The 20,464-nt window shown below is 35.4% G+C and overlaps 2 protein-coding genes across 3 annotated transcripts; one reads left to right on the top strand and one right to left on the bottom strand.

Annotated features, from left to right (window-relative positions):
• Nucleotides 1–696: 696 nt before the first annotated feature.
• On the top strand, nt 697–6,181 carry LOC146160897 (coiled-coil domain-containing protein 22-like). Its single transcript, XM_083384210.1, has 15 exons — nt 697–826; nt 1,158–1,279; nt 1,387–1,563; nt 1,758–1,904; nt 2,235–2,359; nt 2,517–2,586; nt 2,704–2,816; nt 2,996–3,103; nt 3,168–3,353; nt 3,427–3,546; nt 3,822–3,938; nt 4,047–4,148; nt 4,465–4,668; nt 5,246–5,380; nt 5,577–6,181. The coding sequence occupies exons 1-15, from the start codon at nt 777–779 to the stop codon at nt 5,688–5,690; spliced, it is 1,890 nt and encodes a 629-aa protein (XP_083240336.1). The 5' UTR covers nt 697–776; the 3' UTR covers nt 5,691–6,181.
• On the bottom strand, nt 5,133–17,619 carry LOC146160896 (uncharacterized). 2 transcript variants are annotated; one of them, XM_083384211.1, is made up of 12 exons: nt 17,536–17,619; nt 16,556–16,695; nt 14,094–14,123; nt 13,820–13,840; nt 13,237–13,263; nt 12,900–12,917; nt 12,048–12,324; nt 10,993–11,228; nt 8,162–8,295; nt 7,842–7,968; nt 7,542–7,637; nt 5,133–7,059 (listed from the first exon to the last, which is right to left on the bottom strand). In XM_083384211.1, the coding sequence occupies exons 1-12, from the start codon at nt 17,550–17,552 to the stop codon at nt 6,842–6,844; spliced, it is 1,341 nt and encodes a 446-aa protein (XP_083240337.1). In that variant the 5' UTR covers nt 17,553–17,619; the 3' UTR covers nt 5,133–6,841. The 2 variants fall into 2 exon arrangements, with proteins under 2 accessions (XP_083240337.1, XP_083240338.1); XM_083384212.1 differs by lacking the exon at nt 13,237–13,263 and having other exon boundaries at nt 5,134–7,059.
• Nucleotides 17,620–20,464: the final 2,845 nt, after the last annotated feature.

Here is a 20,464-nt window from a genome sequence, read left to right as displayed (position 1 = left end):
TTTCAAATTTTATTTTTTGCAATTCGAAAAAAAAAATGATGAGATATAAAATCGAAATTTTAGTAACTCGCCATGTTCAGTAAAGCAGATATCTTAAATCTAAAGCATCAAGCAAGTCCCTTTATGCAACTTTATACTGCATTAAGCCAACGCCTCAGGCGTTGATTAAGCTTTTAATGTTGATTTTTTGTCCAAAAGTATTGAATATTTTCAAAAATCATTTTTAGATTATTTTTGTTAGATTTCTCCATAAAAATCTAGATGTTTTTTTAAAAAAAAAAAAAAAATTAAAATAATAAAAATAAAAATCTAGATGTAGATTATTTTTTTGGTAAATCTAGATGATTACTGTGAGAAAAAAATGGCAACTATGCATTTAAGTAGGTATCGTTAGAAAAATATTTTTTAAGGGTCATGGCTACGTTTTTCCTCAGATTCGCCTCTTGTACCCGGTCTTTAATGCACACAATAAAATCGAAAATATCAAAGAGTTTTTATTCGGTGTTTGTTTTTACGTATGTAATTTGGGAATCCTAATGTACTTTTATGCTTGGTATGCTAAACTCTCTTGTTTGACTTGTTGTATACAGTTTAATTTACTTGAGGTAACTTTTTATTTCAGAATTTGTGGCGAACTGACGTAATAACAAACCCCGAAACGCTTGAGTTCATCTGCAATTTCTTACTCCGGGAGATGACCGGTTTAGTGCAAAGTTTTACCGGTAAAACAAAAAGTTTTAGCATTGCAGTTGTATTTCATCGCCACTACAGGAAATATGGAAGAGGTAGATCAAATAATTTTGCACTCCTTGTTGGGAATAGGGTGGTAAGTGAGCCTATTCTTGTTTAACTGGTATAATTGATTTTTATTGCCGACTTTTGTGATTTTTAATTAATAGGTTATAAAGCTATTTTTAATGCAAGTAGTTAGCATTCAGGGCACTGGTCTAAAATTATACCACTTTTTTACATTCACGAAACAAGTTGTCAAAAATGAAATTGCTAGTAAGAAACAAATATAGGAGAATAAATATAATGCAATTATTGACCCATGTTGACCGAAATGCTAACTCGTACCCAAACATAAATAATGTTACCAATAAAAAGTTACCGATATTCCTTTGCCACACTAACATTCGCAAATTTATTTTTTATAGTGAATTTGCGGAAGGACTGAAAAGCCTAAAGCAATTGAGTACTGAAAATGTTGTTGAAGGAGCTGTGAAGTGTATCAGAATAATAAATCCGGATTTTAAGATGTCTCATATCTTTCCACCAGGTTATTAAACATTTAACTTAATCATTAGCATTCAACTTTGAAATCAAAATCACATTAGCAGTTTTACCTTTTGCTAAATATTCTCACGTATGACTTTTTGTACTTAGGTATGTCAGCCCGTTTTCGCGTCGGAACCTCCATTGCTCAAGCATGTCAAAGTCTGGGTTACAGAGGAGAAATTGGTTATCAAACATTTCTCTATTCATCAGAAGTGGACATTAGAAAGTTTTTCATGTTCCTTATTGAAAAATTACCCCGCAAAGAGGGAATTACGGAAGACACAGGTTTGTTTGTCATCTATTCAATATATGTACTTTATATTTGTAAAACTTTTATTAACCATAGAAATATTCTAGTATGTGCTGTAATATTAAAAGTGTTGTGAAATCATTATCGGTGCTTTTTTAAAAGTTGTATAATCCAGTTTCATAAAATCTAACATATAATTTTGATTTGTAATCACAAAACTTGTATTTAGGTTCTTCAACAGTACTTCAAAGAAGAATTGGTCAAGTTTTACGGGACCAAAGCCGCCTAATGTGGTTGCCACCATATTGCAAATTAAACAAAACAGATACCATTCCATTTAGAACCGAAACTATTATAGTTTCAACTTATAAAAAAGGTAAAAGAGTTCAACATTTTTGTTTTTAAAGTTAGCTTTTAACAATCTTTGAAGCATAATGGTTAGAGGTTGTAGTAAGATGTTACATGTAGTAACAATATTAAAGCCAATACAGAAGTAGGTAGCATTTTAAAAGTTTTAATATCTATTTTTTTTTCATTTTCAACGTAGTTCTGTTGTCTTTTTTCCATAGTGGCTGACAAATAAACTTCGGAGCATAAGTATGTTGAAAATGAATAAAGAGATTTTCAAAACATTTACAATGGTACCTACTTCTGTATGGGCTTTGATATTCTTACTACGTTTAATATCTTGATTTAACAATTTTAGGTCATGAATCTGGGACTCCATTTGTCCATGAGCAAATATGTGAACGTTGCCATTTATCTCAATCACTAATGGAATTGAATATTCAACAACTTTTAAAAGCACAATCAACTCAAAGCAAGACAGTGGTGAGAAATAGGAAAAATTAGTAATACTTTTTATATATACTTTTACAGGATGAACCTATTTAAAGACTATATGTGGTCTAAGGTTATGCTATCACTTTGCTATTATTTCGAAAACAAAAAAATATATTTATGTATCACATATTTTTTTTGAATTCAGAAAACCACTTTTACCAAAAAAGGTACTGCAAAGGAGTCTTTTCAATGGAGACACAAATCAATGCAAGAAGGTATATACAAAAAAAAAGGTTGCTGGATTAAAAACCATTTATCTTAAAGCTTAAGGAAAGCTTGGTAACACCAGTTTGTTTTCTGTTGAAAATTATGTTGTACAACTTTTTAAAAAGATCGCCTCGACCTTACTGCCAGTTTTGAAGATGTTATCAAAGATCTTTCTGTCGGAGGAAAACAGTCAAATCGATCACGTTTTGTTCACACCCAGCAGCTTCAATTTTCAGAGGTCATATGCTGTTATTTGTTTGTTTATTAGGCGTATATAATATATATATTTGGGTATTCTTTATTTGGGTATATTACCACCCACAAAATTTCGGTGTTTTTTTTAAATTGTTTTGCCAATTTTTTTAAATTAGATCCAAGTTATGCTTAATTAACATGTTAACCTGATTTTGTACCTAGGGCGACCTTGTGAAGTCATTGCGACCTGCGATACCAAAGAAACCGCAGAAATTAAAGAAACCTGAACCAGATGCTAAATCTGGTGATTCTTTTTCATCCAAAACAAAGGTGAAAAAGGTTTTCCCATATTTAATAAATAGATATTGGCAAATATAATACTAACTAAAAACAGGTAACCAAAACCGAAGAAAACGATATTGAGGATGTTCCTGATAAAGAAATAGAAGAGCCTGATGAAACTGAAGAAGAAGGTCAACAGAGGAAAGAATCACAACTCACCGAAGCATTGAAAGTATTGGAATTAAAGCAAGTAGAGTATAAAAGTGAAATCGGAAGCATGGAATCCTCTTTAAAGCAGGTATTGTTTGGTTTTTGGTGTGGTGACATTTCCTATCTATCAGACTGTTCTTATGAATTTATTGTTTGTATAGATGAAAATCGAAATAAATGAGTTGAAACAAGCAACTGATGAAACTGAGAAAACGATTGATGTTCAAAAAAAGACCTGTATGCTGCTCCCCAATGCTAATGAGAACATGGAAAAACTGAAGGTAGATATTTTAAATAAGTGATAGAGAACAAAGTTCCCGTTTGTCCACTTGTCCTCATGGATATAGCTATGGTGCATTTTGGGAATGAAAAAAATAGTGGGCTTTAAGAAGTTAGTATTTCATATTTTGCAGATATTTTGTTTTCAACAGTACCAACATTTCCAAATTGTGGTTCAGTGTCACAAAAATTAACTCACACGTGGATTATCGCCTCATGCCTCAGTGGGATTTTTCTTAAATGAATGAGTATTTTATTGAGTAATGTGTTTTTGCAGAAACTAATAGAAAAAAATTCTCAGCGACTTTTGAATCTTGCTAGGATGTGGGAAGAGAAAAGAGTTCCACTGATAAATGAACTCCGTGGGCTGCGCGACAAAACTAATATTTCTGAGGTACTTTTGTTTTTGTGCCTACAAATCAGTTTATTGCTATTTAGTTTATGAAGAGTATGTTTTGTATTTGTACTGTTTTTTTTTATTATTGACTTATTATATGATTAGGATGACACCCAGATGAAATTGGAGGAAATTAAGCTTATTCGAAAGAAAATGAAAGAATCCAGTGATGAAACCAAAAGAAAAGAACTAATCATCAAACAACTTGTGAGTTAAATACGGTTTTAACTCATTGTGCACCTCAAAACGTCTTAAGCCACATTTGTAAACATCAAAAAAGCCACATTTATAAAGTCTAAATTTGAAAACCGTTTACACGCTGCCACCTTTAAAGAATGGGAGTAAACTACTTTTTCTTAAATGTTTTTTTATCAATTTCGCAAAATTCATATTTTCTTTACAAGTACATGTAGTATCGATTGCCCGCGCAAGTTAAGGCGCCCAATCTGATAGAAGCAACTTGAACTAAATCGTTTTTTTTCGATAATAAATAGACAGACGAACAAACCAAAAATCGTTACAGACCGTTGAACTGGAATCGATGAAGCGTGACATCTCACGCCAGTCGTACACCAAACGAATCCTCGAGATTGTATCGAGCATCCACAAGCAGCAAGAGGAAATTGGAAGGGTCATCTCTGAGATCAAGGACGTGCAGAAGCAGATTAATAAGATGAAGGGTCGAATCGATCGAACGTTTACCGCTGTCGATGAAGCCATGTTCAAGGTGAGTCCGCTTCAGGAATACTAATGTGTGCTGAGCGCATGTTTTGATGTTTTAGTGCGCTATATTCGTTTTGTGATGATTTACGCGTTTTTTTATTTATTTTAAAAACAAGATCACGGAATCCACATAATAATGCCTGCAACTGGTTAGGTATATTGTCTATTTGTTTGGTCTATTGTTGAAAAAAAACACAGTCGCGCCTTGTTAATCCGTACCGTCGAACAACACAAATAATGTTTTTTGTATGTATTATACCCTATAAATACAGAAATGCCGTTATCCGACACAATAATTAAACCAAATGTAGTGAAACAATAGCGGATTATTTTCGAGAGATCAAGCTTTACTTGATTTCTTTACTTTTTTAAACAGTCTTCATTAATATCCGTTTTAATATAGTGCTTCTTTATTTGCAATATCCACTGCTGTTTCGCTCGTCGATAGTTCGCCTTGTAAACCGAGATTTATTTTGGTTGTAATACCATATAACAACGCACGATTAAACTCCTTGCCTTTTCGGAAATATCGATATGGTTAACTTAACGCCCCTGTGACACAAAACAACCATTTCGCGCAGGACGCGAAAAAGGACGAACACGTTCGACAGGCCTATAAGCACTTGGTGGCGCTGCACGACAACTGCTCTGAGCTTCTGCGGACGGTCGACGAAACCGGGTCTATTTTGCGCGAGATACGGGAGTTGGAAGACCAGGCAAGTCGGATGTGCTGGGGCTCTTACGATGCGTGTAATTTCGTTTGCACGAACTGCGTGTAAAACACCCAAAATAGGATAATGATATTGTTAAAACAGCCTGTTACTTATATTTCAGTTGAATAAAAAAGCGTAATGATCCTTCGAAATAATGTTGTTAGGGAAAGTTGATGATTGACAGGCTTCTGTTGTACAGATTGAGACGGAATCGGACAAAAACGCGGAGGAAAATCTTGCCAAGATCATGAAGGACTACAAGGAAATCAAAAAAGAAAACGCCGACTTAATCAAGAAGATCAGAAAGCAGTGAGACGTTACGCCGCGAACGCCCATTCAGAAGATTAGAAATACATTCTCCTATAAAAAGTTTTTTCCCCGTACCAGTAATCATTCGACAAATCATCAAGTGAGAGGCATAAAGCTAGAATGTGGTAGTGTGCGTTTTACCATAATTTAATTTCATCAAGATTTTCTTCTATTTTGTCTCGTTTTCGTCTGTTTCGCCACTGTATCTTTGGCGTGTTTATTGTACAAATTGGCCATCCACGTTGAAAAACAACGAAGAGCTTCATGATTGTGTTTTACGACGTTTGTGTTTCAAATGGTTGTGCTAAACAGCATTGTAAACACCACGTGGAATGAACATTTTCAGTTTTGTTTGGCGGAGTAAAACTTTTTCATCCATAAACTTCACAAACTTTTTGCCATATTTGTCGCTTTATCGCTGATAGTATACTCCGCCGTTATTTTTGTTCCGGTTTTGATTGAACTCCTTTACCACGTGCAATAAAATTCTCATTTTATCATCCTCGATGAAGGTCTTGTCTGAAATATAATCCATAAATCTCCACTGACGGTTAGGTACAACCTTTATTGGCATGAAGACCGCTTTTCCAAAGACCTTAAATTTGCGAGCCTGTAGCTTGGGTTAAAAGTTTGTTACAAAAAATAGTCTTAGTCATTTTTTGCTCAATACTACAGTTAGTTTTTATTATTATGTCGGAAGGTTTCCATATGCATTTCATTGGAGTGTTGGCCAACTTGCCAGTTGACAACATTCAACGCTTTATGTTGCGACAAAGCCAAAAGGAAGCATGTTCTATAATAATTACCAATTGAATATGGCCCAACCGACCGGATCCAATTTTCACAATCACCAAACGCCCGCTTTTTACATTTGCAAGCATTGGGGGCCATGACCACAAAAGACCATTCTCGCATGCCTGCGTAGAGATAAGCTTGTTCTTTTGTGTCGTAGATAATAAGTAAAAGTGACGAAACGTTACAGGCCTATTATTGCGATTGGTTAAATATAAGAATAACGGCTTAAAGTGTAGAAACACGATAAAAATAAGCAAACTAGGCAAGTGCTGTGCGAATGGAACTACAATATGAACGGTGAGTGCTGACATTTTTATACGGTCTGTTTTTGCTGAAATTGAAAGAGGCTAAATTTGGCGTTCAGGGAAAGCAATTTACGCCGCAAAGTAAGTTGTAAAGAAACTTTTGCTGCTTGTCCAGGTCGGCGAACTTTTGCACCCACAGAAAGTTCGAGTCGCCTTCAGTGGGAATCGAACCCAGGACCGCCGAGTTGGCGTCTGGTCCGACGGAGATGACCACAAAACGACCAAGGTTGCGAAGTCGAGCAGCTCCGCTGGTGATTTCATCATCTGGATCACCTTTTTTCAAAATCATGTGCTTAGCCAGTTGGATGTTTTGCGAAATACATACCCTGTCGACCCACGAATGGTTTTAGTTTTTTTTTTGAAAATCAGCTAAGCAAACAGGAGACGCATACAGCAGGGGTTCTTAACCAGGGGTATGTGTACCCCTGGGTGGTACGAAGCACCAAAACAGGGCAAATAACATGCAGTGTGAAATTATGCGCTATTTAGGCATATTTGTGAAGAATGCGTAATTTACAAAAAGTCATATCAAAAAAGCCATTAGTAAATTGACTGATTGTTGAACTTACAAGACTGTTTTTCATCATGCCTTCAACACGTAATTTATAAATACACTGAGTTTAATTCCTACTATCAACATTTTATTGAACATTTGATTTACGATAAAAGTTCAATGAAAGCTCAAAGGGTACGAGCGCTAAAATGGTTAAGCAACACTGAATAAAAGAGACGTTGTTGGCGAATCAATAACTTACCTGTTGTAATTAGCACAAACACGGTTTCTCGCCCTGGTGAAGGCGACGCCTTTGTTGCCACCCAGTCTAACGCCGTCCCAGTGTTCATTCCGAGATCTGTTAAAGAAATGAAATTTTTAAAATTTGCAGCAAATTGTACTCTATTATCTTCTGTATAGTGCGAGCACCACGGAAACTTTTATACCATGTATAGGTCTGGGTGTGTAGGCCTATAACTGTTAGTCAAGATTATGTTCTTAGTTTGACCTCTCGGTAAAACTAAACTCGCCAATGACCACAAATCTGTCAAAATTGACTAACCGTCACTGGTCACCATATTTATCGCCCTGTTAAGCTCCTTGTGGTTGTTTATGCTGGACAAGTTCCAACTCCTCTTGTCATCGTTGACCGCACTGGTGTATGACGTCAGAGCCACCCTGACTTGCGTCTTAAATAAACGAGGATAACTATTAAATCTGTACAAGTAACACATTATGATTTAATCGTAGGTGTTAAACTTTAATAGTTTCGGATAGAAATTTAGAATTAATCACGTTTTCTAGTTATTCCAGAAAAACACGTTTAAATTTGTAGGCTTATTAGATATTGCCGTTAAAGTAAACAAAAAAGGCATAGGCTACCTGTGACACTGGCAGATAGGAGGTAAGTCCTTTGATAAAGGTTCTCACGTCGCTCATACCACCAACGCCGACCCCTGAATCGACGTCCACTATAAACCACAAATCCTTAACAGTGTTGGAGGGACATCCTTCGCCTACAAATGAATATAATCTGGTTGAAATTTTCGATTATATCTCTTGCACAGCGAAAGATATCTGTTATCGGGCCAATATTACATTTAGACTAAGAACACATTCAATTTTCATCAGTTGACTGAAAATATCACCCCAATACCATTTGGTTGAACATATCATTTACATCAGTTGACCGGTGAAACAACCCATATATTTATCCTACTATCTATCTCGCGCAAAAAGATAGGCCTAGTTAGTTCACCGCTGTTAAACTAGGCCTACATTAGTTTAACCTAATTGACGTCCCCTGTAGAGCGAAGGTGTCGACCACGCTTATTAATAGTTATCTAGTTCTACCGCCGCATCATATAACGAACTCGAACCACTAAAAAGTTTTATTACTCAGCCTTTAGGCATATACACGTCGGCCCATGCTCGCATATAGCTTTATCCAATAACACGGAACACCTTAGCCTAGATTTTATCGTAGATCTCGTCGCGGTAATTACAGTAGACTTGGCGATAGATTTTCACTCCTGTACAGTTCCTCGAAAATAACTTGGGAGTCGCTATACGTACCGACAGGTGACGGCTGAATGTTGGTTATGAACAGTCTGGTATGGCTTAACCACTGGATTTTCTGGTTTGCGTTCTCGTTTTGTTATCGCTTTGGGATGAAAGCCTATATCTTGTTAATGTATACGCGGTTTGACGTCTCACTTGAGTCAAGTTAAGGGTATCGGGCTACAAAAGACACATGGATCACACATTCACCAACCGATAATCGTTGATTAAATTCTTAAGATAAACAGCAAACCGTTCTGCAACAAACCTAACAAAATTGCCAAAACAAAAGGACAAATATAGTCTCACTTGTTCAATATAACATAAAACCAATTTTTGCTGTTTGACTGCGATATATTTTTTTGCCTATAGTGGCAATAATATTGTCCTGACGTATGTTCATAAAACCAATATTTGCGTAAATTAGGAAATATTTCCAGGTTTTTTACCAAACAGATTTAAAATTAGGCATCATAAAGGGGAAGGAAAATATCAGTCTCACTCGAATCTATATTTTAGTAATTTTATCTATCCCAGTTACAAATTAATTATTGTTTATGTGAAACGTTTATTACCCTTCATTTATTGTGTGACCCGCTTTAAGTGAGATATTAAGGCTACAATATTCACTGTTGGTTATTGCGTCGTGTAACAAATATAACCACACGAATATTATGTAACTTTTATTTTGAATAATTCATTTTGGTAGGCCATCTTGGCTAATGTATCTGTTACAGAGTCTCATTGTTTTAACGTTAATTATGGCATATATGCAAACAAATGTTTTATTTTATAAGGCTTTTTGACAAATCATTCCTTTGTGTTTAAACTTAAGTCCCCATGATCTAATCGTATCTCAGATATTTTGCTGAGGTATGTCGTTAATATAGCTATAGCAGGGTGGGCATCTTATGTATATCTTTCCCAATTAAAATTTATTGATGCGTATATTTTATGCGTCTTCTATGTTGTCACTGAAATTGATTTCAATGAACCCCCTAATATTAAACTTTACAGAATAACTGAAACAAAATTATCCTATTTTAAGCCCATTGTGAATACTTTTAATGTTGCGTTTTACAAGCATGTCTCCTTTTAAATTGAAAGTTTGTCGATTAACACAATTTCTTACAACGACTTCAGAGATCATACGAGGTTTTCACAAGCAAATTAATTATGACGTCATGTATAAACATAATTTTACGACGATATAGCTATGGAAACTGTTCTTCTTAAACGATATCTAGGACCTAACCCTGGCGCAATGTCTATATATTATCTGATTCTCATAGCATATAGGCCCACTTGGCAAACCGGTTTTTGGTCATTGAAACACGAATAAATTACCCCGCGCTTCTTAAATCGATAAAGCGCAAGATAAGATACCAAAGCCACAGTGAGAACAGCCAACGCCAAAATGCGATTAGCCGAGTTTTCAATTCAGCTAATAGTTGAATTGCCGCCAACGTTATGCCCAAATCTCGAAATGCACACAACTGTTTTTGCTACATACAAACGAGTGCAATAAGCGTTTACGCGATATTTTAAAGGCTAAACAACTTGTGCAGTGAAGTCAGCACGTTCCTATTTATTTTAAGATTGGCCGCCTCTAGGCACATATTTAGTGTCGCTCAAAGATATAGGTTGATAATTTGATTTCCATCAAACGTATCCAATTTTTTTAAGTATAAAGGATTCTTTAGACACAGATTTGTTATTTAATATTCGTTTATTGTCCTGAAAAAGATTGGCGTATAAGTAATCGAAGCGTCAGCGTTTTATATAAAAAATGTGCGTCAGAATAATTCTTTATAATTTTTTAATGCCTGGCAGCACTAATATATCTACTTAATTGTCAAGTTATGTTTATTTCACGTTTTTGTTTTTGTGCATTCCAAAGGACCTAATACTAATTTAAATCCTTGAAATCAAAACACTCAAAAAATGCCCTACAGAAGGCAGTATCCCAAAGTGTTTTCATTCGAAAATCTTAAAAGTGTAATGTATTCCTTTCATATACCAGAATGGCCTTTGTCTTGTTACCTTGCTACAGTCGAGATGCCAAACACAGTCCAGCAATCAGCCCACATTTGCAATCTGCATGCACAGCGCCAGTTAAACATACTCGTTTATTTATCTATAAATGTACTCACAGCACTGCGGTTGCACGTCCCAGGTGCCCACGATTGAGCAGCGGGACAACTTGGAGCCGCGAACCCTGGTGCCGGCCGGACAGAGGAACTCGCAGGCAGTGGGTGTTTTGTCCTTGGTGGCGTACTCGCAAGCTGTGGTCATTGGGGCGATCAGCTTGAGGTCTTGCTTGCGACAGAAGGGAGGTCGACTGAGCGGGTAGCAGAACTCGACGTTCGCCTGGTTAATGTCCAGTACTCTGTTCGGGAAACATAAGTTGTCCAAAGGTGTTTCGTAATGCTGATTAGCGGTTAGAAACATGACGTGTATCTGATTTGCATGGTAAATAAGTTGGATCAATTGTAATTTATGTAAATAAATGTGATTGTAATGCAATTAGGGCATTTTCATTCTGTGTAATTCTAATTGTATTTGTAGTTTGCTAAAATTTTGGCTCAATAAATTGATCTTGAGAAAATTAAAGTTTCAATAATATTTCACGTTATTTTTTTTGGGTGGGAGCGATAAGAAACTGTTTTCCATATTTCAGCAGCAATAGAAAACTTAGTAAATTGTAATTTTGTAATTGTAATTAATGTAATTAATTACTGTTTTAAATGTGATTGTAATTGTAATCTAATTGAAACATTTAAAGGAGTAACTGTAACTGTAATTGCAATTGAACTGAATTAATGTAATGGATCCAGCTCTGGTATATAGTTTACTGCGTACCGGTATCTGATAGTATAGTATATAGTTATGACGCAAATGCAAAAGCATGATTTACCAGTAGACATATAAACATACAAGGCTAACATAATTATGGAAACTGAATTTTAGGACCACAGTTTTTAAGTTTTCATGCAATACCGACACACGTAAACTTCTAGTAATCGGATAGGTCAAGAAAGAACGCATACTAAGACCATCTTTTGGATGGTGTTGTGCTATACGTAACCCTACAAGTTGTAAAACTTATTGTAGGATGTATTCGAAAGTTAAGCAAGGCAGGATGAATAATTAACCTCCACAAAAACAGTGCAATCAGATATTGGCACAAGAACGTTGGCTTAATTACCGCTTCTTTTCCAGGCAGCAGAACTTCTCGGAGGCGTTGAAGACTTGGTCCACGCAACACGAGAATCCAGTGAAGTAAACCGACCCGGTGGAGCTTCCGGCTGGACAGCAGCCAACCTTTTGGCCGACCTTCGTCCAGCCGTTCACCAGCGGAATGGTCTTGATCACTTCCAGGTTGAGCACTGCTGGGAGTTTTCGGGGCGCGACAGGGGCTACCTTCTTAGGTGCACCGACTTCACCCTGGGGCTGCTTAGCTCGCTGCTCACAAATCAAGGTACCTGGGTAAATTCAAGTTGCAAATTTCAGTGGTTTTTCGCAATATGCATAACGAGTTAGGTTAGACTGGGTCGAGAAGAATGTGCCACTAAACTCTTTCTTCTTCATATTATTAATTGCGATTTTGTTTTAGAAAAGGTCAAGTTAACCGGCAGTTTCGAAAGGTATTATCTATGCTTTGTGTGATGTGAATGTTTAACAGAATAGTGCGTTCCACCCACTAAAGAGACTTATGATCGTATACAGTGAAATGTAAGGATTGGAATTCTTTATAGGCTATAGACATTTCGCTCTGTTCCGTAGCATTTCTTGTTTACTTTTTGAATCCGGTGAAATATAATTACTTACATCAAAATATTTTAAAAAAACTACAAAATTAAAAAAATACGAAGAAATTACCAATGCCATTTAAGCGAATAATTACACATTTACGGTGTTGGCAAAGTAATGCGAAACAATCAAGTTACGAATGTAACAACGCCAGATTTCGTCGGACCGCATTTCAACACCAATATTGCTTATATAATTTAATTAATTTTGATATGTTCTAAAATGATGGAATAAGATTCATACATACCCGGCTGCGGTTCAAAACCTGTAAGAAAATGCAAAATTAAAAAGTGGCTTTGGTTTAGCACAAAAGTAATATGAAGTTGCTCTTGAAAAGGCACATGCACTCAAAACACACCCGCCTAAAATCCAAATATGGTCGACTTCCTTGTGGTAGAAATTTCATGCACACAGCTACGATTTTCATTGAAACTTTGTTTTTACCTTAATAACGTACTTGCAATCCTGTGACAACCCATGCTGTTGAAAATATAGCAAAGGGAAAGGTGGGTACATGCTTATAAAAACACTTTCATGCAAGTTTTTAAAGTACAGTGTATAAGTCATAGCAGACATAAACGTACCAGGATCGTCGTGTGGCGCAAGTTCAACTGAATAGAAGCCACAATATTTTAGCAAATAATAAAATAAAAGCATGTTAAGCAAGCGTTTAAGTATTCTAACAATAGAACCACTTAAAGCAATAATATTTTTCGTAAATGTTAGCGAAGCATTAACTTTTCACCGAAACTTTATCCGTTAGCAAAGTTTCTGCTTAGACTCTTTTGTTTAGTCTGTTTTGCGTTTAAAGTTTTTACGTACACTTCTTGTGTTAAATGGTTATTTACATTTTTGACCAAAATTAATCCTTTGTATTTTAAGACGAACATTTAACCTCTCGCCCAACTAACCTAGGTTTCGACGTTCGAGCATAATACGACTGTAACATCAATACCAATTGTTAAAAGGTAAAACATATGTTGCGTTGCACTGGTAAATGTGAAAGGAGGTTGGCGAAAAATCAGAAATCTTATACTTGCTAAATAAAATAAGAAGTGGTATGATATTTTAGTTCTACTTTGTCAAAATATTCGAACAAGTTTAAAACAAACATGCTTTAATTGGTGTGATTGTATACAGCAGAACCGGCCATGATCCGCAACTTACTTTCATCCGGTGGTGGACTTTCTGTAAAAACGATAACCCAGCGTAAGTTTAAGTACAAAAAAAAAAAAAAAAAAAAAAAAAAAGTTAAAAAAATTAACATTTCCACATTAGAAAGTACAATTTTACCATTGTATATGTTATTAAAATTTAAAGTTTAAGTTAATTATAAATTGTAGGCCTACAACTGCTAAGATCTATCAGTGATGGGTTATGTTGCAATAATATAAATAACAACTTACAATAATTACATGTAAAGAAGATAAAAAATTCTTACCCCTCCGTGCATCCGGTGGCAAAGGTTCACCTACAAAACAAATTTAAATTAAATGACGAAACTTTGTGCAAAATGTGATTTTGCGTTTTTAAATGCTCAACCATATTCAAATCAATATGGCTGCCTGCTTTTAAACATGATGTAAAATATCACTTCCTTACCTTGTGGGCAAAAGTTCCATTAGCAATAATAAAATTATCAAGTTATATTAAAATGTCTCAATCCAGAAATACTGAACCTTTTTAAGATTTATTTCAACTCTCAGTTTTAAACGATCTGTAGAGAGCAAATCATCATATTATTTTAAAAAGCAAATTTATGCCTTGTCCCTTGTAAGCGATACCTTTAAAAACATTCTTCATTACTTGCAAGCGATTTGTATGTTACGCAAACAAATAAGAAGAAATATAAGAAAATTAATTACAACTTGTATTAGAGTGTGGTTGTTATTAATGTTACGCAGAAACGGGTGAGGTGTAAATCAAGAACAAGTTTGCATTAAACTACTGTTCCTTAGTTAGGGATAGCCATTGTAGGCTATATTACCTAGTAGTAAATGTTGTACATGTATAATAATATAATAGGCATATCATTTGACAATAAGCATGCCCACTAGTGATTTTTCAACAAAAGAAAAAGCAATGACGTATGCTTGAGTGATGGTTGTGTTATGATTCATCTAACTACAACCATGACGATAGGTACTGGGACAGTTGACGATAGGTACCGGCACAATGTTAAAAGAACGGTTAAATAAATTAAGGCTGACAACATTACAAACCGTAGGGCTGTGAGAAATAGCCAATATCAGTGGTTCCTTGCTGTTATTGGCCAACCAATAAACACACACACAGATTTTATTATTTACAAAGCAGTGGCGACTCATATTAAATTGTTTATATGGCATGATTAAGATATCATTTTTGCGACAAAGTTGCCTTGTTGGCCTAATCCGCATGAAAGCTTTGTTGGATAAACGGAAAGAGTTATCGTCACTTAGTCAGCAACATGTTTCGTCAAAGCCTGAGGGCTTAGGTTTAGGATGAAAGGTAATACGGTCATTGGTTTGTTAAATAACCCTTAACGTTCGTGAGAGAATTTGGATATAAATCTGGTATAGGGTATAACAAACTTAGGGTATAACAAACTATTCTTTTTCCATACTGGACTTTTACGAAACCAGTTTGAGTGAAAAATACATAAAAGTTCAACGTTTGACACGACGCTGTACAATTTGTTTTAAAACCGAATGGATATTTGTCCTAAAAGAAATCCTATACTCTACAAGGCTCATAAGTAGGCTACCACATAAAACGAAACTCATTGGCTGTAACTTTTGGAAAAACTGTAACGTCCCATATAGCAAACAGCAAATATCGTCGCAGTTCATGATATTGTTTGTTTTTGGTAATTTGCGATGTTTAAAGAGGTTTTTAAACAGTAAACTACATTTTAACAAGCTGGACCTTGGAGGTATGGCGTGTTTAGTTGTCGTTGCAACATTTGACTACAACGACAACGCTGGTTTATTTCGACGACACGCCCGTTCTCTTTCTTTACATGGATGCCGATAAAATTGCTCGTAATAGAATAATGTGCCAAAACAGCTAACTGAATAGAATGTCAGCACACCTATAGTTGGTGATCTTGCCTTTCTTTATATACCGAATTGAATTTCCGGCGTGATTTGTTTGAAGCAAAACTTGCCTGACAAGTATCGCACGTTCTTGTGAAAACATCATTGGCGTGTAGGGCAACGTCTTTCGACATTGAACTGATAAACCGAATAAATTTAATAATCGCATGAGAAGGGTAATTTTTTGGAGCATAATGGTTGGAGGTTGTAGTCAGACGTAATAAGAATATCAAAGCCCATACAGAAGTAGGTATCATTTTGAACGTTTCGAATAACTCTTTATTCATTTTCAACATCATGTTGAAAAAATGAATATGTTGAAAATGAATAAAGAGATGTTGAAAATGAATAAAGAGTTATTCGAAACGTTCAAAATGATACCTACTTCTGTATGGGCTTAGAAGGGTAATTATTTCAGCACAACTAAATCAAATTAAGTACAAAAAAGCGCAATACTTTCTTAAAGATTTTTCAGATTCGGTCAGTCTGCGATGGCTTTCGGTGTACTAATTATACCTAAGCCGTAATCGTTGGTCAAAATGCAGCTTTAGAAGGGCTAGATCACAGTTGAAAACAAACATATGTGTGCATGTTTCATTGAATACTTTCTTAAACTTATTAAATGAAAAATAGTTTATTTTGAACAACATGGTTCGAAAAATGTCGAATAAATACTCTTGGGTGTATGCGAAAGGATCTGATCGCGGACATGGACTATATTGGCAGAAGCCAACTTAGTATTTTCTAATCTGTTCGCTGCCTGTTTACCTTGTTAAAGTTGACATTGTTGCTACCCAGATACCCAGAGTCCGATTTTAACCCTTACCAGTGTCCCTTTTTTCCCGGAGAAGGGCGTTATTAATGGAGGAGCGTCGTACCAAGAGGAGGATAACAAACGCCGAGAGCCCGATGAGGATGAAAAACATGTTTCTCGGCCTTCTCCTCATGTCGTGACGCGACAATCGACTAAAATACATCATGAAAAGTATTTTTTTTATCTGTGTGTTTCCAAATCGCAACTATTGGTACTTGGCTCTTTAGTAAAAAACTTTTTGGGATGAATCACTTTTTGTCCAATTTACTGGATATCTGTGAGCGATTTAACTACTATATGCTACACGCCTACATTAAAAAGTAATTTAAAAACTCGTGTCCGTTGAAAAACATATTTTACTGCGTTTTGAAAGGTTGCTCTAATTACAAATTTCCTGACTCTTGAGAATGTTTTATTGAGATCAAAAATAAACTTTATAAACCTTTAGAGAAACGGATTGGATGGTTGTTTAACAAGTATAGTGCATATAGTCAAAACTATCTGCAAGATTTCCGTTTTTATTTAGTATTTCGGTAGTATTACAAGTTGTAGAAAACATATTTTAGTACGGTCAATACACATTTTTGCTGCGGTGAAGAACACCATTTTCTGATAAAGCTAAAACAACGTATTGGAGAAATATTCATTGGCCACATGTTCAGCGCGTAAGGAGGCGTATGTATATGGGATGCAGATTATCATAACAGCTCAAAACAACCGTCACATTCTAGGTTTTAAAAAGGCCTATTGGGGCTACAAATATTTTCCCGTTTTAGGAATTGCGATATTAACCGAGCTTAAGATATTTGACAAGATCGTTATTACCACTTTCACAGTTATATAACTACTAAGCTACTACTAATTTCGCTAATCCCATGGCATAAAGTACTGAGGCAAAAGTAAAAACTCTGTAAGAAGACTTACCTGCACTGCAGCAACTCTATAAGAAGAAGAAGATTTTATAATGAAAATACAAAAATCGTTTTACTTACATGTCGAATATCTTCATATCCGTTTTCCTTTTCCTTAAGTGACCGTTACCAGACAACGTCAAACAAATTGTGCTGCAGTGTTGACAGAATCGGGTAAACTGATGGCGGCACGCCTAGGGCAAATTTCCAACAATTTGTGCGAAACCGCCCTTCGCGGTTTTCAATTTCGTCTAGTTGTCATACTATAGAACTGTTTAGAATGAGCTTTACTATATTATTCCACCACATTTAAATTATTATGTTTTGTAATAGTCAAATTAGACTATGCACTTCAAATTTAGCACCTAAGTTTGACATGTGCGTTTAAAGCTGTTTTTGTTTTGTTTTTACGTTGTTATGCACGAAAACATTGGAATTTAGACAATATTTAGTAAACACTCTTAGCAGCGAAACACATAAAAGAAGTTTATCATTTAACAAATATGTAAACCATGAAAAAATATAATTTCTTATTTCCTTGTCTGATAAGTTTAATCTGAGATGCGCAAAAATTCTGTAGGTGTAGGTATAGGCCTACTATGGGCTTACCAATAGATTTTGGAAAGACTAAATTTACTGCATTCTTGTTTTGATTGAAATTGGATTTTGCAGTGAATGGGGACTGATATGCCAACAAACATTGTGCTCCTGGCTACGATATACTCAAATCGTAAAAAACGAAACGCTAATAAAGCCATCTCTGTCGTCCGTCGGTTATTATTTCTCCAGTTGCGATTTCTTACACAAAGCATACATACTAACAGACATTCGTCAATCATAGACTGCGGCAGGCGTCAGATGAAAATTTAAAGATAATCGACTTCTTTTATTAAAAAAATACGATTTAGTAAGTAACTCACGGAAAGTTGTAAGTTAACCACAAAGGCCGTAACTCGTGACATTCCTTTAACAGGGCGGTATTACTCACTCTAAAGCATGTATAATTGCACATAATAGCAACATAAATCTTGGACTAAAATTTTTAATTTATAGGTCACTTTTATTGTAAAAAATAGCACTTTTTTAAAAGTGGTTTTAAATTTATATTCGTGTTTAATTTTTGAATTAAAGCGAAACTTTTTTTGATCAGCTAGTATTGTAACGATATCCATAAATTGGCAAAAATAAAAAGAGATATATATTTCTGAGAAATATAAAAATAATTTATCTCGAAAATAGCGCATAACCTATTGGAAGGAACAAGAAGAATTTGTTTTAACGTTTTTTCTACAATATACGCATTTTTTGTAACTTGCTTTTTCTATAGGCTTGCAAACTCAAAATGCTCGCAATTGTTCAAAAGACTATTGGTCAAAAACTTTTGGGTCATCCACCAGACAGTCAACAAGTTTTTAGTGTTTATTTTTTCTTCAACCGCATCCCTTGGACCCTCTTCGACGTCTTAGAAACAGTAGCTGGTCAGAAGTTTTTGTTGCTTTCAACCTTAGAAGAAGGAATACTACCTCGTGATATTGGGTGATGCCTGATGGTATCGGTGCAGATCTCATACGTTATTTGATTTCATTTCAGAGCTAACATTCGACACAAAACCACCAAACGTTTACTGTTTAACTCTCGAATGGCCAAAACGTCAATGTTTTAAGAAAGGTTCCATTTTCAATATGTACGCTTTCGCCAAGGATTCAAACATAACCCACAAACATTCAGTCATGAGCGATTGGAATAGTAACGATTAACTGAAAATGCTATAGCACAATCGAGAGAGTCAAACAAACGCTAGTTTTCGATAAGCGAACAAAAGGGTATTGATAACCTCGTAGATTTCAAGAAGATAAATCTGTGAAGATAAATCAACAGTTATTCCTCTAACATAAAATCGATATAAACGTTTAGCCAATAGCCTTTTATAATTACGCTGAAAACACCAGCAATATTTTGGTTTCACCACTAATGGACGTTCTAGCAACCATTTTTAATGAAAGACTATTTTTATGTGGCCCCCAAAAAACATTTTTTTGGACACATGTTGCTTTTGTCCGAATTATTATTTTTTTACATTAAAATTTTTTGTGGCAATTTTTTTGATAAAATTTTTGTGCCCAAGAACTAAGGGGTGGTTTATAAGGGGGCAAAACTGTTTTTCTCTTTCGTTATTTGTTTAGGTTGACTATGATTAGCAAGTGTGTATTCGACAATTGACAACGCTAAGTCATACCTTCTTTCTGTTTTTCTCGCTGTTCGGTCTCTGCGCTAATATCCGATGTTGGTGTAACATCGACATTTGTTTAATAACTGAAGCAGATTCTTAAAAGGAGGTATAATGGTGACTGTCGTGCGCGTTTGAAAGTCTCCATTTTTTCATTTTTATGAATAAAGTTGTTTTAGATCTCTTTTACAACCTTTGTGGTTTTGTTTGGATCATATGATATGGAAAAAAGATCAACAACTAGAAATGTCGGAGCAGGCTTAGATCCCGTTATTACCAAAAATAATAATAATAATATTATTATTACTTTATCTCCATTTTTAAGTTATGATGATTAACGCAAAATTATGCTCTTTAAGCATACTCTAAGACCACGTGCTAAGTGTGCAATGGACACAACTTATTTTCCCTCAACCGCAGCTTGTAATTTAGCTGACTTGACACACAGCTCGGCGCAGATGTTGCGCTAATCGTGGCATAATAACACCCTGGAAAAACGATCTTTGTTTAGTATTGCAGGTGGTGAAAGACGTGCTTGTAATTTAGCGCTCTTTCCGTTCATGGAACTTAAAACCTGCGCTGCTGATAGTCGAATTATGTGTGATTCTACCACAATTAATCACACATATTTCACGGTCTTGGTTGTACACCGTGATTTCGCAGCTGACGCCTGACAGGATTGTCGACGACGCACGTGGTCGCTTTTGCTGCTTGGACGTATTTTGGCTGTTTCTGATTAGTTTGTTTTATCGCGTCTTGCAATCACCATTCTATGACGTCATA

Source organism: Ascidiella aspersa, chromosome 3 (assembly GCF_963924565.1).
Source record: "Ascidiella aspersa chromosome 3, kaAscAspe10.2, whole genome shotgun sequence".
NCBI classification, from domain to species: Eukaryota; Metazoa; Chordata; class Ascidiacea; order Phlebobranchia; family Ascidiidae; genus Ascidiella; species Ascidiella aspersa.
The sequence above is the reverse complement of the archived record's forward strand: the minus strand, read 5'-3'. Positions and strand labels throughout refer to the sequence as shown.

Bases quoted from the DNA above. Each gene is read 5' to 3' on its own strand.
- LOC146160897 (XM_083384210.1), top strand. From the start codon at position 777: ATGGAAGAGGTAGATCAAATAATTTTGCACTCCTTGTTGGGAATAGGG. The intron at 1,280-1,386 runs GTTATTAAACAT...TTTTGTACTTAG, and splicing joins GTCTCATATCTTTCCACCAG to GTATGTCAGCCCGTTTTCGC. The intron at 3,939-4,046 runs GTACTTTTGTTT...TTATATGATTAG, and splicing joins ACAAAACTAATATTTCTGAG to GATGACACCCAGATGAAATT.
- LOC146160896 (XM_083384211.1), bottom strand. The intron at 13,264-13,819 runs GTAAGTTGCGGA...GCTTCTATTCAG, and splicing joins AAGTCCACCACCGGATGAAA to TTGAACTTGCGCCACACGAC. The intron at 7,969-8,161 runs GTAGCCTATGCC...CGTTTATTTAAG, and splicing joins CCTATCTGCCAGTGTCACAG to ACGCAAGTCAGGGTGGCTCT.